Here is an 18,747-nt window from a genome sequence, read left to right as displayed (position 1 = left end):
TGACATGCCTGTCTCGTATTGGCCTTATTAGCCACTAGTGTGCTTGTAACAAATGTGGATAGAGCCTTTCCCAGATCTTCATTCGTGAAGCCTAGCCATGAATGAATGTAGTTGCTCCATAGCTTGCACCTGGAAAATTCTGTGTAAGAGTTTTCCGAGAAGCTCAGTTAAATTGCTCTAATTTTGAGAGTCTAATTTTTTCAGTGGCATTTTTGAGGTCATTGAAATTGCAATGAGACATTTAAGTGAAAACTACTGAAATGAAATTAATCCAAATAAAGTGGGTTATGAGTTTTAAAACAATCAAACATCTAATTGGAGGCTTCCAGCTCCATAATTTATGGTTTATCAATATTAATTAGATATTACAACCAGCCCTTAATGAAATGACATTGTTTCAGGCAAATCATGAACTGGAATAGGCATGCTGTTACAAGAACTGTTGAACTTAAAAGTTTTAGGCATTTCATGAAGTAGATGGTAAGTGTAGCTGTTAATGGTTACACTGTGAAACCTGGTATTATCATGGTTCCTTTGTGTTATTTTTGCAAACAGTGGAATTTTCAGTAGGAAATAGCATCTCAGTGGTTCCTTGCCAATAAAGATATTAATGAACAAAGGAAGTGTTAGAAACTCGTCACATGCTCTTCAGCCCCTCCCAGCAATTGTAGACTTGAGACAGAGAATTGATTGTTATATTTCCTTTGGGAAACATTCTTTGACTTTTTTTATTCCTCATAGATCTACTTTTGTGTTTGTGTTTTGGGGGGGGTATTATTTGTTTGTTGGGTTTTTTTCCTTCTGTAATTTTGCTTTCCTTTGAAGGACAAAATTTTATTTGGGATGATTTGAGCTTTGCACATGTAGTTTTAAATCTGCATCTGCTTGTTCTAGGATAACTCAAGGCTTCTGAGGATTCATGTTTACATCCCCACAACTGTAGGGTCAAATGTAGGTGCCTAAATAAACTTTGTCCCGTGCTTCCATCTTTCCTCTGCCCCATAACAATAAAACTGCTGGACTGTTAGTGACTCTGCATTTTTGAAGGTCACAGTGACTCCACTGTGCCAGTCTGTTTTGCTTATTCCTCTCCGCTTGAGGAGAATGATGCACCCAAGTCTCCATAAGCCTTTCCCACAAGTTGCTTTTGCTTTACTTTTTATTTGGTGCAGTCCACCACATCGCTGATGAACAGAAAAGTAATGTGTCATAGCAGCAAAGCCTTCTGTCGTTGCAGCAACAGCATTTTAAATGCATTTTATATACAAACTCCTAAATTTTATAGGCAAACTCTAAACCTGCTTCTCAAGTTTAATTTGTCATTTTACTAGTCAGGCACTCTTATGGTTCACATGCCTCTAAGAGATGGCTGAATCAGTATATAGGTTTGTGTGTCATCTAGTGAACAGAAATCATCTGTCAATCACACTCTGAGGACATGCAATCCACTTAATGTGGGCACTTGTTTCCATGTGTATGTTACATAGTTACTGATGCATTAAGATATGATACCATGTTTGAACACAGACCCATTTCTGACTAAAGAGATGTCGTGGGGCACCTGGGGGCAGCTGGGGTGGGAACATAGAAATGGACAAGCACAGAGAGTAGAAAAGTTGGTTATTTGTCAAAGACTTGAGCTCTTTGAGGCATCTTGCGAATGTACATTCATTACCTATCTTTTCTGTATTTTCTGTCAGTTTTGTGTATTAATTTGACTTCCTCTCAATATGCTTTTTATTATAGCAAAAGATATAATAAATGTAGCTCTGAAAAGAGAGATACTTCTGAGCAACTTTCCAAAGGCATAGAAGGCAAAATTGGAATGAATCAGGGGAGATTTCCTTGTATATCCTTTTTATTTAACTATACATAGGTCTTTCTTGACAGTTCTGACTATTTGTTAAATTTTGTTTTTGACAGGGCTTTTGTAGTAATAGTCTTATTGTTGACCCAGACTGCTGACACTGTTTTGTTGGTGGAGTCTTGTAGAATGTATTTGTCATGTTGCAAAGAACTCTCTGTAACCAGAGGCATAGTCTCCAAACTAAAACAGAAGTTAACAATCAATGTGGCAGTAGTCTCAAAGGTGAAAACAAGTTTTGATTCTATGAAATACATGTATTGCTGTGTAATTTAAAAATAAATATAATAAGATTATGGTAAAAAGCATGCATGTACTATAAAAGTGATTTATATATACTTCAGTAATTCCAAATTAAAAAAAAAATCCAGTAATTCCCTTTATTCACTTGCTTAATGAAGCACTAATTTTGAGATGTGTTAAAATTTTAATTTTTTTCACTAAGTGGCTTACTGATAGTCTGTGTCATAGATATGATTTGGCTGTTAATCATCTCAATTCTATACTTTGACAGCATGTCATATCTCTTGTTTATTTAAACCTTAAACTTGGATTAATCTCTTTGCACAAGTAGAGTTTTTGCCTATGCTTACCTTCAGGATAAATCGCAGTGTGTTCTGTGTGGGTGTCACTCTCTGGGGCTTTTGACTAGAAGCTCTTCAGCCCCAGCACTGCTGTTAGTTTAGGGGAAGTACATAGCCACACAGGTAGCTGGTTTGGGACTGAACTGTGGTAGGTAAGAAGTCTGTGTTGCTTTTGTGACATGGCCTAGGTAACTTACTGTAGTTTTAAAGAGAGATTGGATTTATACTTCAGCACTGCCAGACTCAGAACATAATGAGTCTTTTCTTTCCATTATTTGAAAGAAAGAAGAGCATCTCTCTTTTTCTTCTCGGCTGTCAGTTTTGGAGGGTAGTTACATGAGAGTGGAAGGGTGTACTAAAGGAAGAAGAAGCTAAAGTACTAAGAAGTCTTACACAAAAAATCTTTAAGGGTAAGCTTGATTGAAACAGAAAAGTGTTATAAATTTACTTGAAGATGCAGTAGAAAAACATCATACTTGTCTATGGCCAGATCCAGTCATTAATAGTTTTGTCAGCTATAGGCTTTCACAAGCATGGCACATCAAAGAGGAGTAAGATCTTTGTGTTGATTCTTCATAAACTACTGTTGTCATTATTCTTATGCACCTAACATAAAAGTAATGGTATCAACAAAAGACAGACTCAGGAATGTTCTTGAGGCTGTCTTCAGGTGTGATTGGTTATAGTGGGTATGTTGTAGTTCCACCTCTAGTATATAAAAAAAAAGTTCTTATCCCTTCTTCAGCTGTTTATTATAAGGGAATAATCAATAAATTCCTTGGTACTAAAACTGAGACATGGTACGCATTTAAGGAAAAGCGGCAGAATCAAGATAACAGAATGTGTCTGTTTTCAGTATTCTGATGCATCAGAAGTGATGTATGAAAAAAGCTCAAATAAAGAGAGCTTAAGGTCTCTTTCTATTTCTAAAGCCCCATTGAACTAAATTTGGCTGAGATGGAGTTAATTTTCTTCATAGCAACCCATGTGGGGCTGTGTTCGAGATCAGTAACTCCAACAAGGTTGATAGGACACCAATGATTTGGCTATCGCTGAGTAGTACTTGCACAGCATCAAGGTTTTCTCTTTTCCACTTTTCCTCTGAAGCGACTGTACTGGGAGTGGGCATGGGGCTGGGAGGGGACACAACCCAGGCAGCTGACTCAGGTTGATGAGAGGGCTATTACATGCCATATAACGCCATCCTCAGCAATAAACACTGAGGGGAGGAGGTTTTAGGGGAGGTAGCCATTGCTTGGAGACTACCTTTTGTCTGTTTGTGGGAGATGGTGAGTGATTGCCTTTGCATCACCTGTTTCATTTTTCCTTCCTCTTTTCTTCACTTATTAAACTGTATCTTGACCCACAAGTTTCTTCCCTTGGGCTCTTTCTGTTCTCTCCTCTAGTCCTGCTGGGGGCTGGAGAAGGAAGGATTGGCTGTGTGGTGCTTAGCTGTTACCCAGGAGGAGCCCACCACCCTATAGAGCAGGATCTGTAAGGATGAGGTGCTCCAGTGGGCAATTCTGGAGTGCAAAATAAGATACCAAATACTTGTTTAGTGGTGTAGGTTTCTGTTATGCGCATTCATGGGGAAGTTTTCATGTGAATTCAATAGATCAAAAAAGAGATACTCAATGTTAATTGTTGTAAATTTTCAATAAAAAGTTTTTGGTGCTTAATTGCTCCATTGTTTCTTTTTTAAAAAAACCTTTTCAATAGTTCCTCTTACTTCTTTCTTGTTAACTGCTAATATAGTTTACATGGTTTTGACTGGCCATTTACTGTATCCAGCTAGAATAATAAAAGAGCACATGAAAAATACAGATAGAACCTACATAGTAAAAAAGAAAAGGGGGGGAGAAAAAATACTGAACTGAAAATAAGCAAAGGGATGAAAACTAAATTCATATGAATAATGATGACAGATTGTATTCTGCACTCCTTTTCAGATTTCTTAGATAAAACTGTAATCTAGAACACTGAGGGCCCCATATTATTAACATTATTGTTTCCTTAGAGCCATTCATTGTTTACTACATGAAATAACAGGGCTCTGCAAAGTTGCATCCTATACGAGAGAACTGTATACAGTAACTCTGCAATTCTGTACTAGCACTGCTGGGTGCATATTGTAATTTTGGTGTCACTACTGCAGTGAAGTAATTTAGGAGCAAAATCTCTTAAAAGAGCTCATTTAAGCTTAGTGTTTTTGGAAAGCAGAGTGCTTTTAAACCAGCTCTGTCCAGGACACTACTTATTTATTATTCGGTCTATTTCAGAGCACTTTTCAAACACTTTTGAAATACATTTGCACCTAGTACTTATCTTCACAAAGCAAAATCATCATACTTCAATACAGTCGCGTTTGTATTTGATAGACAGCAGGTAGAAATAATTCGTATCTGATGTGTGTCAAAGGGGTTGAAAAACTATGCTTTTTTTGTTTTTGTTAATAGGACTAGGATGAGTATCTCAGTGAGATTAAGTCATCAGGGCAAGGGCAAAACTCATTGAAGTCAAGCGATATCTTCCCAATAATGTCAATAACTATGCCAGTCCCAGTGAAAGAGTTCCTCTCAGGATGGGTGTGAGGAAATATTGATAAGTTGTTGAAGAAACGGTGGTTGAGGGAGGGCTGAGAGAGAAGTACGATGGAGGTAGCTGGGTCAGACATTTCATAGGTGGAAATGGATAGAAGGGGAGCAGCAGTGCTTGAAGGCACATGCTACTATACATACCAGATAGCATATATTATTTTGAGTGATGTCCAGCGCCTCAGCTAATAGGGTGGATAACAAAGGCAGAAAGTTAGAATTTGAAATCAAACTGCTGTGGGTTACATGAAGAAACTAACCTTTACTATGTCACAGTAGCCATAAATGATTTTTCTGTGTCTCAGGACTGGAATAGTTGCTTTACTACAGGATATTATATCATTACATTGTGAGAAGGGGTTTATAAACATGTTCATGTTTGAAACAAATAAATAGAGCTCACAGACTTCTCAACAGTTGCTCATTTAAATTTACTGTAAATATACTAAAAAAAATACATGAGACTGAAAATATTTAATGTTTTACAGGTCCCATGAGTAAGTGATATAAGCTGATAATCTGTTGCTGTGAATAATGAACAAAGTAATTCCAGATTTGAAAATGTTTCCTTGAATGCCGGCAGGAACAATCTGTAGCAATCAAGAACAAAAGGATCTATGTGTGTGAATTTGGTTATTAAAACATTAATGACAGTGAAGATGAAAACTGTCACTTGCCTTGGTTTGAGGAAATGCTGATCTGCATGTGTTAGCTGGCAAAATTATCAAAACAACAGAATCTGTTATATTGTAAAATAAGAATCCCTCAAATAATCTTACTATGGAAATTTCCCTGAATCTTGTGTATACTTAGAGAGAAGAAATACTTTTCATTATAGGCTAAATATTGACTTTATTCATCAGTGCCTTTTAAAAAGTTTTTTTTTTTCAATGAGAAATAGATACTTGTGCTATAAGAAATTTTTTGAATTTCTGTACTAGTCGGTTTTGAAGTTTCAACTATATTTGTCTTATGTTTAATTGTAAACAACAGAGAACAGACTTTTGTGAAATTCTTATCGTTTTTATATGCTAGAGCCACATGTATGTGGGCAAAAAGAATTTTATATGAAAATTTTGTGAAAGATAACTAAATATAAAAAAACCCTCAACCATAACTTGTTACAAAAGCTGCTGAGTATTATTTGCTCGATTAGATACAATATGACTAAAAGACTTTCTTAAATAGAAATTATTTTGATGTACACCTGAAACCAAATTGAAAATCAAGTTTATTAGAAATTAATTCTAAGGAAACAAAATTAGATGCTGTTATATTTTATGCTCTCTTAATTTTCAAAAATAAGTTTTGCTCACATAGAGAAAAAATATAGAAACTAATATCTTAAAATTTCTTCTGACTTAGAAAAAACTGACCAAGAGAATACTGTGGCAGGAGATAAAGATATAAACCAGCCTTCCAGTAACCAAAGTATACAAGCAGAGATACAAGAGCAGTCCATCTGGGGAAATCGCACTGATGGTGACCTCATCACAAGTAAGTATTTCCAGAACAAATTGCTGCCTTTTAGGCTTGCTTTTGCAGTGTAATGGGATACTGCTTGTTGACTCTGTTAAATGTGTGTAAATGCAATTGGGTTGCAACTGTAATGCACATCTACTGAATTTTTTTTTCCGGATTGACTCCTGTCAGCATGCATAAGCAATGAGTACAAAGAAAGGTGTGATTCGGGTGGTGCAGTATGGTATAGACCTCTGTAGCATCTACATTTTAAAGCCTTAATGTTGTATTCTTCCCTTATCATTAATAGTATAATTAACAGGCACATGAGTTGTGGTGTGCAGCTGTGCTAGGTGTCATCACCCTCGATTTCCCAGGCTATATATTTAAGTGGCAGAGTATGATGAAAGCAGTTGTTTCCAGATGCACTGAGTACTGGTCAGGTGTAGAGTTTTTAAGAGTTTTGAATCCTAAAGTAGTTATTTCTTTCAAAACTAAAAGAGTGCTGTAAGATTTTAGACTTATGCTATAGAACTGTGGAGGTTTTTAATTAGTTCTTGTAGGTCCACAGTCCTAGTGTATGTTATGAATGCTTTAAAACATGTATGCAATATTATTCCCATTTTCCTGTCTTGAATTGAAGATCATATGCTGTCCAAATGCTCACCCACAATTGCACCCTCCTAAGGCAAAAATATTTCTGTCAACTGCCAGAGCTAAACTGCTTTAAAATTCTGTGAATGCTTGAACGTTAGTTGCTAAAGGGAGGGGCAGCATGAGAAACTGTTCTCTAATTATAGGGTGTATTCAGAAAGCAAATGGACTAAATGCCGAGTGGTGCTCCAGCTTTCTAAGGTCATTGTCTGATCACACACTTCAGTCTGTCTTTACACTGCACACAGACTACACTGTTCACAGGGGGATAAATTCATGTTTCTGAACTTGCTGTTCTCAAAACTGGAATTTTTGCTGGAGTTATCTATTTCTTTTTAGTTTTGTTTTGGTTTTTTTGGGGGGAAGGAGGGTGTTTTGCTTTCTTGTTTTTTAGTCTTATCTATACATTCAGCTTCTCCTGAGCTTTGTGTTAGTATTTCAAGTTCTTTTAAAATTTTAGTTAATCCTTTTTTTTCTAAATAATGAATCCCAATAAATACTTATACCCCTAATGTATTGAATAGTTACATAGATCCTTTACAAGAAACCTACATTTAGCATGTCAGATATTTATCTGACAATTTAAAATTAATTCTCAAATGACTATAAAGAGAGAGACTTGTCCTGCACAGATTGAGAGTTTACTTAATACCAAAAGATTATTTTTTTAGACTTAACTGTCCCTGGACAAGCGATTGCTTTGCATTTATGTTGAGTATATGGAAAGGTGCGTGTGGCATCGTGTGCTTTTGAAATGGCCTCCTTCTCATTCCCTCTTTTTAGAAGCTTCCTTTTTCCCAGATTCATGAGAAAGCAGATTTATTTCGTAGCAGTTAGCAGCATGCCTGAACTATGGAGGAAAGGAACAAGGACTGTAGGGTGGTGCTGTGCTTCCTCTAATCTGTTCACCACAAAGACATACTACAGTGGCTGCACTGAGGGAATGTGAGGGAATGATATGTTTTTTCAACACACAGTAGAAATGGACGCAGAGTGTGCAAACCCCTGGTAAAGTAACTTCATGATTGTATTTAGTTATATCTCTATGATGGGAGGGTTATTTGCTGCCAAATTAAAAAAAAAAAGTAACAGGAAAAAGCGGAAAGATAGGATAAAATTCAGAGGTAAGGTACTGCTGCAGTGTGCACAACTGTGCTCCTCCTGGAGTCACTGGTAATTTTACCTTTGTGAAAAGCAAGTTTATGTGAAAGCTGTAAGTTTCTAAAACACTTAGTCTTGATAATTGTGTAGTAGAGGCTTTATTATGGTTCATATGCAGAATACACCATCTAAGGAGTCTTTCTGTTGTGCCTTTTGCAATCGGATATGTCTGTCATGTATTGGCCTCATAAGCCATCAGCGTGCCTGTAGCAAATGTGGATAGAGCCTTCCCAAATCTTCGTTCGCGAAGCCTAGCCGTGAGTTATTTGATTAGATGCTATGATGCGAACCTCTCTTTTCTTCAAATTAATGATTTTTTTAACCTTTAATTTAAAGTCTTCTAGATGGAAGAAACAAAAATAATAAAATTAAAGCAACTTTTTCTTCCTTTTTTTCTTTGATAGGTGAGTTATTAGTGTGGAAGTTTGTTCTACTTTTAAAAACTGAGGTACAGTGCTTGACTCAATTACAAATACTTCTAGTTTGTAGAAGTTTTACAACTCGATATACCTAGTAACGGAAGTTTGAAAACTAGAACAAGTGGAGCAAGGAGAAGCTTGTTTATGACAAACATTGCTCAGGTATTTAAGTAAGTGTTGAAGCTCAGAATGTTCTTGATTACCCCACCAGACTAAATTTTGCAAATTATTGCATATTGAAAGAAGCTTTCTTCATATAATATTAGACAGGCCATACTTCAATTTTCTGAAGTATTAACAGCTGTTCACCACTATCCTAATGATTCAGTTTCTTTTTTTGCCATACAGATTGTTTTCCGCCCCCACAGCTGATGCATACTCCATTTGTCTTAGCATTAGTTTTTACTTTATAAATGTTTCCAGCATTTAATTTCCAAGATTTTCCTTGTTTGCAGCTGTTTTATCCTGCTATTATATGGAATTAGATTAATCAGTCAGTTTTATTGGCACACCAACAACGAAGTCCAGTGTTGGAGCCCCTGTAATGACTTCATTATGTATGATTTGTCATTTGCACTTGTGAACTCAGTTTACCAGGCAACACCAATAAACTAAAATGCTGCCCTGGTTTTCCACAGTGAGATGTTTTATGTTCACCTTGCTCTGCCCTTTCAGTCTGTTTTGCAAGGTCCCTCTTTTTAACCTCTACAGATTTCCTTCAGATTAGCCTTTCCCCCACCTCCTTTGGAGCATCCCTTCTCCCCATGAATAAAAATGTTCATAAGATGCTGGTTAATCTTATGGGAAGCTTCAACCAAGAAATTAATTGTTTTCGAAGAGAGCTTGCGAATCAAAAAGTTACTGTATACTGATATATAAACAAGGAAGAGCTATATAAACAGGAAACAGTTGTATTAACTTTCTGTATTAATTGTTAATGTACTTGCATAACTGTTACTGGAATACTGTGTTAGTTGGAGAAGGGTCAGGGGAGAACCACAAATATCTCAGGAATGACTGGAGTAGTTGAAAACATGCCTTATTGTGGAAAACCTCCTGGAATTCAATCTGTATAGTGTTAAAAAGGGGGCTAAAGAGGGCTTTGCGTAGTCCCTAAGAAGCAACCACAACAAATAGAAATTTGGTAAGACAGTTCTTCAAGTGTAGCACACAAAGGGAGAACTAGATAGAATGTCTGGAGGTTCAATTAGACTAGAAATAAGTTGTATATTTTTTAATAGAGTATTTGAGAACAGGAAGAACTGCCAAATATTTGGTGTGTTTAGGTGTGTTAAATTGGCTTTATTCATGACAAGGTGTCCATTGCTATCCATATCTTTCAATTTTAAAACCTGAGTAAAGGAGAATATTTCCATAGTAGTTCCCCCAATTGGGATGAGCTCTATCTTTTTCAGTGCAGATATTTTTCAAGAAAATATTAAGACCTATTCCCTTCTCTTCACAAATACACATATATTTTCTATTTTATTTCAGGTTGTAGAGGTTCTGCTTTTCAAAAGAGCTTTCGAGTAGCTCCATCTGCTATCTTCTTTTGCAGTGCATTTTAAATATCTGCAAACACCTTCCACCTCTTTTCATTGTCTGGTCTGGTGGCCTGTAATGGAGTGGTTCTGCTTCTGCTATCACTCACCACTGACAAATGAGGAAGAGCATATGTTAAAACAGCAGCAGGGTAACCTGTGGCTGTAGGAATGAAGCCATAGCAGTTTTTGCCACTCCATATTATCACAATGCCTTGCTTTGTTCTCTGGAAGAGGTTGGGGATTTGTTTTCCCTCTTAGAGAAAAAAGGCTATAAAGGTGGATTTCAGAATATTTAGGGAGAATTTTTGCAAAGGGCACTAGGTTATCATCAATTTGTGCTGTTATGCAGGCAAGGGAATGTTTAGGAGGGAAGAAAATGCCAGTTTTGAACACTATTTGCTTGTGAGGGTTTAATCTCCTTTCTAGTACTCAAGCAGAACCTTAGCTATGTGATATTTAAGAAAACAAAAAACATCTACCATAGATTCAAATTTTCATGAATAATTGATTAATAATAATCCAATTCTCAAGATTAAATACCTAAAATATGCCCATGTTTTACAGATAGAAAGGTCATTGCTATCCATCATTTTCTAGCTTCAATTGCCTCTTTCTCCTCCATGGAACACCCTTCTCATAAGCGTCGTTCTTCAGAGAAAGGGATGCTTCAATCAGCTTTGTGGGGATCAAACAGTTTTACATGTTCTTGTGCCTACTATTTTATTTACTATATTCTTCTTTATTTTGTTTTGTTTTATTGCATATAAACCTAGATATTTTTCTCTTTTGGTTTTCTGTATTTTTATGTTGAAATTTTACTTTATTATTTATGTAATTTTAAGGTCTGGAGATTCCCTTCATTTGGCTAAGTGAGTGACTTCTGTAGTTTAAATTATGCTGTTTGGGTTTAGGACTTTTTTTTCCAACAAGAAGAAGATAATCTGCTGTTAGAACTGTTCATTTTGTTTGATATTAATCCAAATATTTTTTTTTCCTATTTTATAGGGCATGCTCATATTACAATTACTGTGATTTCAGATGATCCTGTTTATTCTGTCTATAAAATAATGCAAAGTGTTAGAGATAACATAAATGGTTCTCTTCAAAGCTAGAAATTATGATAAATACAGTCTTCTTGCAGCAAAATAAAGTGTGTAAGTACAGAAACTGTGCAGAATAGATTAATGGGAATTATCCAAAATATATTGCTGAGCCTGAAAGGTGCATTCTTTTAGTTAAAGAAGTGATTTATATACAATGTTCCAAGTATACCTAGGTATAAAAAAATGTGAACCTATGAATGAACAAAACTTAAGTCAGTTCAATACTTACATACAGCAAAACAGTATTTGATATTTCAAACCTTCTTTAAAAAAGATAAATCTTTGAGGAATCTGGCTACTCGAAGTAATGGAAGAGTAGAGGTTATCCCTGAAAGCTTCTTCCCCAGAGAGATTTTCTAATCCTCTCCCCAGCAGAGAGCTACCCTGTGTTACTTCTCTTTCTCCCCCCAGCCTGACAAATCTCTTACTACTTCTGTTCCAAAAGTCTCCAGAAAACCTCTTCTCATGCCTATTGAGAGGCCTGGTGAGTTGCACAGCCGTAGCCTTTTCATTTCGTTTTCATTTTCACAGAATCACAATATCACAGCATATGCTGAGTTGGAAGGGACCAACCCTTAGACCTGCAATAGACCATCCCCAAGAATCACACCATGTGCCTGAGAGCATCATCCAAAGGCTTCCTGAACTCTGTCAGGCTTGGTGCTGTGACCACTTCCCTGAAGAGCCTGTTCCAGTACCCACCCACCCTCTGGTAGAGAGGGATTTTCACAGATAGCTGTACCCTTACAGTTACAGTCTTCAGAGTTTAAGGCAGGGTCTTTGGTGTTAGGGGGGAGAAGAGGAGTTTAGGGGTGACCTTATCACTCTGTACAACCACGTGAAAGGAGGTTGTAGCCAAGTGGGGGTTGGCCTCTTCTCCCAGGCACTTAGAGATATGACAACAGGACATAGTCTCAGGCTGTGCCAGGGGAGGTTTAGGTTAGACATTAGGAGGAATTTCTTCAGAGAAAGGGTGATAAGACATTGAGATGGACTGCCCAGGTGGAGTCACTCTCCTTGGAGGTGTTTAAGGAAAGACTGGATGTGGCACTTAGTGCCGTGATCTAGTTGACATGGTGGTGTTTGGACTTGATGATCTCATAAGTCTTTTCCCATCTAATTGAGTCTGTGATTCTGTGGGATTCTGTGTTTACAGAAATCACCTGTAAAATGAGCCAAGTGTCGCTGAAATTGGTAGTCCCTTACTTATAGAGAGAGGTGCTAAGGTGTTTTCTGTGTAGCCTCTTCAGCTTTAGGTTGGATGCTCTAAGGCGATGCAGTTAATGATGGACTGAGATAGATGAGGAATTTGTATACTCTGTGGTGACTCCATGTGGAGAAATAAACTTATTACTATTGTTGGTCCATTTACAGAACAGTAGTTAAACTTCAATGAGAACTTTAAACTGCTCCAGATGACCAAAAGATAGACACATGTATTCTGCATATCACTAGTAGCCAGAATTACCTGGAGCCTTTTGTTTTCAGTTTTACCTTACTTGTGACTCTCAAACTGTCATCTGAATTTATGATCTGAGGCTGGGGAAGTTTGGATGGCAGTAATCATCACTATAAGACAAAGGTGAAATTCTTTAGTAACGTTGAGGTTACTATGCTTGCTGTATTGGGGCCTGAAGTAAATTGTATCTTAATTTCAGAATATTTTTCTTTGTTGTATTGGTACTGTCATAAGAATTAATGTGCTGTTATGCCTGGATGGGAAAGAATAGTGTTTCCTGATTAGTTCCACGTATAAGGGGAAAAAGTACAATATGCTCGTAGTAATACCTTAAAGAGGAAGAGTAATAAAATTCTTGACTGCGTTCTATGTGAAATATAAGAGAGAAACCAATGAGTCAGTGTGGTTTTAGGCTCTTATTGTCAGTACAAATGGTATTCAGTTAGCCATATTTAGCAAAGAAAACACAAAATTACAAAGTGTATGAAAGTATCATCATGCAAGTTGTACTTTTATGAACCTGTCTACTGGCAAAAATGTTGAACTTAAACCATGGCAAAAGTTCTCTTTTTCTCTTTTTAGGTTTAATTTTGTATTCGCAGTCATGCTTGTGAAAAGCTTGGAGTAAGTTTATGAAGCTGAAAAGTAGTACTGTGTGCTGTGTGTACATCAAAATAATTAAATCAATTCTTCAAAATTTTAATAAAATAGTTTTTAATATTTTGATTTTTTAAATTTACTGATAAAAAAGTGAAAGATGAAGAGGGACTCATGGTCACAGCAGAAGCCTTAGCTAAGTAGTCATAGTTAAACATTTTTCTTCTTTATATAGCTATGCAGAGGAAAGAAAGGTCTGAATGCTGTTTACTTCTTCTGCATTCTGGCAATATCTCTAGTGCAAAAGTACCCACAAGTACCTTTCCCTGAAAGTATTTTTATAAAAGACAAGGAACAACAGGAGCCTCTGACCTATTTGTGTGTTGTTGTGTTGGTGGTTTTCTGTTTTCCCTTAAAAAATTCTTCATGATCCAAACCCAGAGAAGCCTTTTGAAAAACATTGAAATGTCAAACAGCTGCGGTCACTCAGGCTATTTCTAATACTGGTTTTGTTAAATCATTTTACTGTTGAGGTAGGCCTCCAGACATATTTAAGAGAATGGTGAATTTTTTGCCACCTGAGCCTTAACTATTTTTAAATTAACTGTAGTGCTCTGGCATGTGAGAAACATGTATGGAGACTGCTCTTCAACTTTGTCATTATAAACCTCAAACCTGTTCCATTCTAACACAAGAACTTTGAAATTCTGAGTTTATGTCTGGGCTCATGAATTTTAGAGTCTTAAATTTTACTTTTAAGCCTCCTTCCCTCAAGTTCTGTGCAGTATCTCAATTATCGTGTTTTCACTTTGAACTATAAATATTATGACACTTGTTTAGAGAAAATTTGGCAATGCTAATGTTAATTACAGCAGAATCTCAACTAAGAGACTATTTCCTGTTGCAGAGCTTCCTCAAGCTTAAGTGAGCTTTATTGATTTGTAGCTCAGACTTTAGGTTGTATAATGTTTGCATAAAATGTTATGAAGTTTGCTTTTGAGACAAGTCAAGTAGAACAAACAGTTAGGCAAACCTATAAAAAAAGTGGCCTGTGAGTCAGATTTGACCTTCAGGGCAAGATTTTGCCACTGACAGACGCATAAACGTTTTGTCAGTTCCTTGGTTGAGCAGGGGCAAGCCTCCCTTAAAGTATGGGTAGCTCTGAAATAGATCATCAAAAATCAAATCTCTTAGCCCATTAGAAGGCATCTACCTTTCCCATCTCCTTTCTTTATTAGGGCAGTGCATATTTTAACTGTATTCTCTAAGTTGCAAGATGAAATAAAATTCACGTTTTGACAGAAAAGCAGTGAAAGATTGTTATGCTGACCAGAATTGGTCATAACAGCAGTGTCAAACCAGAATGAAAAACTTCTAGGTCTGTACAATTCAGAAATACAGATCAGTGAAGAATACTCTTTTTGCTTGAATTTCAAAATGAAGGAAACTAAGTTTTGGTGAGGAGATTTGGGATGAGCCTACCTGGAAAGGTTTATCTGAAGGATCGAACTCAATTTTGTCACAGAGATGATATAGAAGAATATTTGGATGATGAGGTAGGATGTACAGCTAACTTTGGGTAACACACATCTAGTTTTCTTATAGGTGATTTTATCAAATGACACCATTTCATTTAGTATTTCCCAGCTTACTTTGTAACTATGATTTTGTGAAGTTTTTCCCTCGAGATATATTCTTTTTACTGTGTGATGAGTTTTTAGTGATAATGGTCACTATCATATTTATAATGTAAAATCAGTATTGATAAATATTTTTGTACGGTAATAGATCTTTCAGTGGGACTAAACACTAATCGCTGTGAAGTAACTAGCAGTGTACATTAATGCATCTGAAGTAGTTATAAGGATCTTATACATGTTTCGTAACAGTCTTCATTATAGCCTTCATTTTAAAGGAGGAATTCTAATAAAAGGTATCTTTTTTTTTATCCCTTTCTCTTCTTGTTCCCTTCCTTTGACTGTTACTTTTTCTACTTCACCGTCCACTTGATTTTCTGATTCTCGTCTATAGCAGTGTGTTATGCCTGAGGAATCTTTTCCCCACAATTTAATTGATAAACTCAATCTTAATTGTAAGTAAATTACTATTTGGTTTTGACTCTTTGTGTGTTACAGAACATCTGCTACTCTAACTCTATGAGAAGAGCCTAACAGCAAGACCTCATCTGCTGTGCTGTGCTCCCTCGTTGAACAAGAGAAAATAACCTGGCAAAAGCTTTTGTTCGTTATCACATCCACACCAGGGACTCTGCTGGGATAGCTGAAATAGGGCAAGAAGTTCAGGTCATTAATATTTTGTTGAATATTTGTGGGACAGGTCCTTTTGGAAAAGGAGAGAAGATTTGTTTGGTAGCACAGGGAAGGTTCCCATAGAATAATACACTTTGCTTTCAAAACTTAGAGATAGAAATACATTTCACAATGACTGTAACGGAATGACACTTCAAAGTTTTGATTTAAAAAAAATCCTTTAGAATTTGGAGTAATTTTGGAAGAAAGTAGAGGTTATATATGAGTGATATGGTAGAGGGTGGTGGCTATCATGGTGGAGTTCAAGTTGGAAGACTCCTGAAACTTTATTCCCATTTTTAATAAATTATTCTGCATCCTCTTCCCCATATTTGTTTTATAAAGTAAAAACAGAAAAGACTGACCCATCCCTATTATAATTCTGGGTCCAAGCCATTTCTCTTTTCTGTTTGCATTATTTTCTCTAGTGCCCCCTTTCCCTCTTGTTTATTTGTTTGCTTGAACAGTCCTTTTTTTCTGTTTACCTACTTTTTTCTCTATTACAATGACATATATAAGCAATGACAGTAAGGTTATGCTTAGAGACTGACTGGAAATATTTTTAAAGTGCTTCAGTATAAAAGGCTGTTTCAGTATCTCTGTGTTAACATCAACATTTAAGCTGTTTTGTAAGTAGCAATGAATCTTCTTATTAGAATAAATATTCTGACTATTGGAGAATTAACAGTGAATTAAACATTAGGAAAAAATACTGTGCAATTCAGGCAAAAGAACCTGAGTAAAACTTTACTACACACTATGAAACTCGGCATCTAATCATGTGATTATGTGAGATTTAAATTTTCATAAAATAAAAAAATTAACCTGGTCCTAGTTTGTAGCTACTAACAAAACTGGAAAGTTAAAGACTAAAAATTGAGGATGCCAATAAAAAGGATGTATTTAAAAATAAAATATTGATGATTTTTGAGTATTTTGGCTTCTAAGTACTGCACTGTATAGAAACAGGAAATTTTGGATAAATTGTCATAATGCTAATTCAATATAAGGGGGTAGGGAAACATTCCCACTGTGAGTTGTTAGTTATATCAGCCTAAGAAAATGTTATGGCACAATAAAATGTAGCCAGTTATGCTGAAGGAACATTAAAGAAAAGGGTGCTGGAATTAACTCCAAAGGCAGCAATGAAAATAAAATGGAAGATGTGACTCTTCAGCAGAGTGGACAAGGTAGTATTGAAAACAGTGGGGTTCTGTCCTTGTAGCAGTCACTTGAGTGTTTCCTAAGCTTTTTTGTTTGGTGCTGAGAAATGCACGAAGTGAGGCTGAGATGTTTCCCAAGCAGAGAACAGTTGCACAGCACAGAGGGATGGAGGCAGCAGTTTGGCTCACCCGTCACCAGCCTGGTCAAGCGGCTGCTGTTGCTGATGATGCCATGAGTGCTTTTGTGGGGCTGAAGGCTTGTGTAAGCAGCAAAGGAAGGTTGTTTGCGTTTGATGTAGTTGCTGTCTTCGCTATAAGGTTGCTGCTGTATTTTGGATCTTTTTGGGTAAGAGAAGCTTGCCGACTCAGCTGTGACTTTTTAAAGCTGTAGAATTGCAAAAGGACAAAAGAAAAGTATCTAAATTCTAACGCTTTCACTTAAAATGCTGTTTCTTTTCTGTGAAATCCTTCAGCTTATTGCAAAACCTTGTAAGAAAATGTTTTTAAATGTATAAATGGACATTTTTCAGTATTGTGAATAATAGCGACATAGCACAGATTTCATTGCTGTATCTGCACTCCATTAGAAGTAATTTGTGATTAATGTGCAAAAAGATTTTCGTTTTTTCTGTGAATAAAGGGAAGTATGTTTTTTAAATAAGACAAAACAAAAGATTTTCATTAAAAAGAAAGATCCTTGTTGAATCCAGAATTCCAAGCATGGGCTTTATTCAAATTTAAATGCCACTTAGAGGTATTTTTTAAAAAAAGTGTTAATTAAATAAACTTCAGTGGGTCAAATTATATAGTTTTATAAGTTGAAAGAAATATTTTTAATATTTTTAATAGAGACTGGAAATTATTTCAGGTGTAGTGCTGAATGCTTTCAAACATATTGAAGTAAAAATAGCTCCCATCTGAATGTTAGAGATAAAAACTAGTATTTTACTAAAAACTAGTATTCAGTCACTTCTGCAGTTATAAGGACTTGCAGATGCTACTGGTCTCTACTATGTTAATATCATTTAGACACAACAATTTCATAGAGAATTGTATCTTCATGAACAGAGTGAAGAATCAGAATTCTTCACTCAGTTGTGGAATGAAAGAAAAACGTTTTACAGGTGATTTCATTCCATTAAGACAATTTATCTGTTACTTCAGCTAATCTGATGCTTTCTTCTTTGCATTAATGCATTTGTTTCTCTGAATTTTTGTGCTTGTAGCTGTTGGTCACTGATGTGACACTATTTTTCTAGCAGGACAGATTTGTAACTGTGTGGCTCAGATATCAGAGCTTTCTTGTGAATTGTTTGACCTTCTGCTTTGCTTCCTTTCAGGAAACCAAGTGTATCGTTACTACAGGAAGTTTGGTCTTCCCCAGGCACTGTCAACAGTCTGACTTCTGTGCTGCTTGAAGGGATATGCCTGTGAGCAGCAGGAAAAACCTCATTTAGCTTTTTTTTTTCTTCTTACTATATTGAATTCATGTAATGGAGGTTGTGTATGAAAACACAGGATGAGTGGGTTTTTCCAGCTGAGTCAGAAAGAGGTCTTCCTAGATCAAATAAGCAGTGAAGTAAAAAACATTTGCCTTTGTGCTAAATATTGATGACAGTGATTGCATGCTAAGTGCATTCAGTTTGGAATTTAGCACACAAATCTGTTTGTTGAAAAGTGTTTATATTCTGATATATTCCATTGCCTTTCCCTTTAGCATATGAAACTAACATTCTTCAGTTTTTATATATAATGGCCAGTCTTCGCGAGCGAAGATTTGGGAAAGGTCATTAACCCTTCGAGCCTGCGCAGTGGATTTTTTTTAGGTGAGACAC

General features: G+C 36.2%; 1 protein-coding gene across 5 annotated transcripts in view; it reads left to right on the top strand.

Annotated features, from left to right (window-relative positions):
- The window catches only part of MDFIC (MyoD family inhibitor domain containing), a 53,711-nt gene that overhangs the window by 7,243 nt on the left and 27,721 nt on the right, over positions 1-18,747 (top strand). For all 5 annotated transcript variants that reach the window (XR_001875302.1, XM_017817874.1, XM_017817875.1 and 2 more), the window contains exon 3: positions 6,408-6,539. Coding sequence is in view for 4 of the 5 variants with exons in the window: in XM_017817874.1 (XP_017673363.1) it covers positions 6,408-6,539 (132 nt within the window). In the remaining variant the exon portion in view is untranslated. The remainder of the gene's footprint in view (positions 1-6,407; positions 6,540-18,747) is intronic.

The sequence above is a fragment of the Lepidothrix coronata genome, unplaced genomic scaffold, assembly GCF_001604755.1.
Source record: "Lepidothrix coronata isolate B3197 unplaced genomic scaffold, Lepidothrix_coronata-1.0 Scaffold63, whole genome shotgun sequence".
NCBI classification, from domain to species: domain Eukaryota; kingdom Metazoa; phylum Chordata; class Aves; order Passeriformes; family Pipridae; genus Lepidothrix; species Lepidothrix coronata.
Note: the sequence above shows the minus strand (reverse complement) of the source record. Positions and strands in the feature narration are given on the sequence as shown.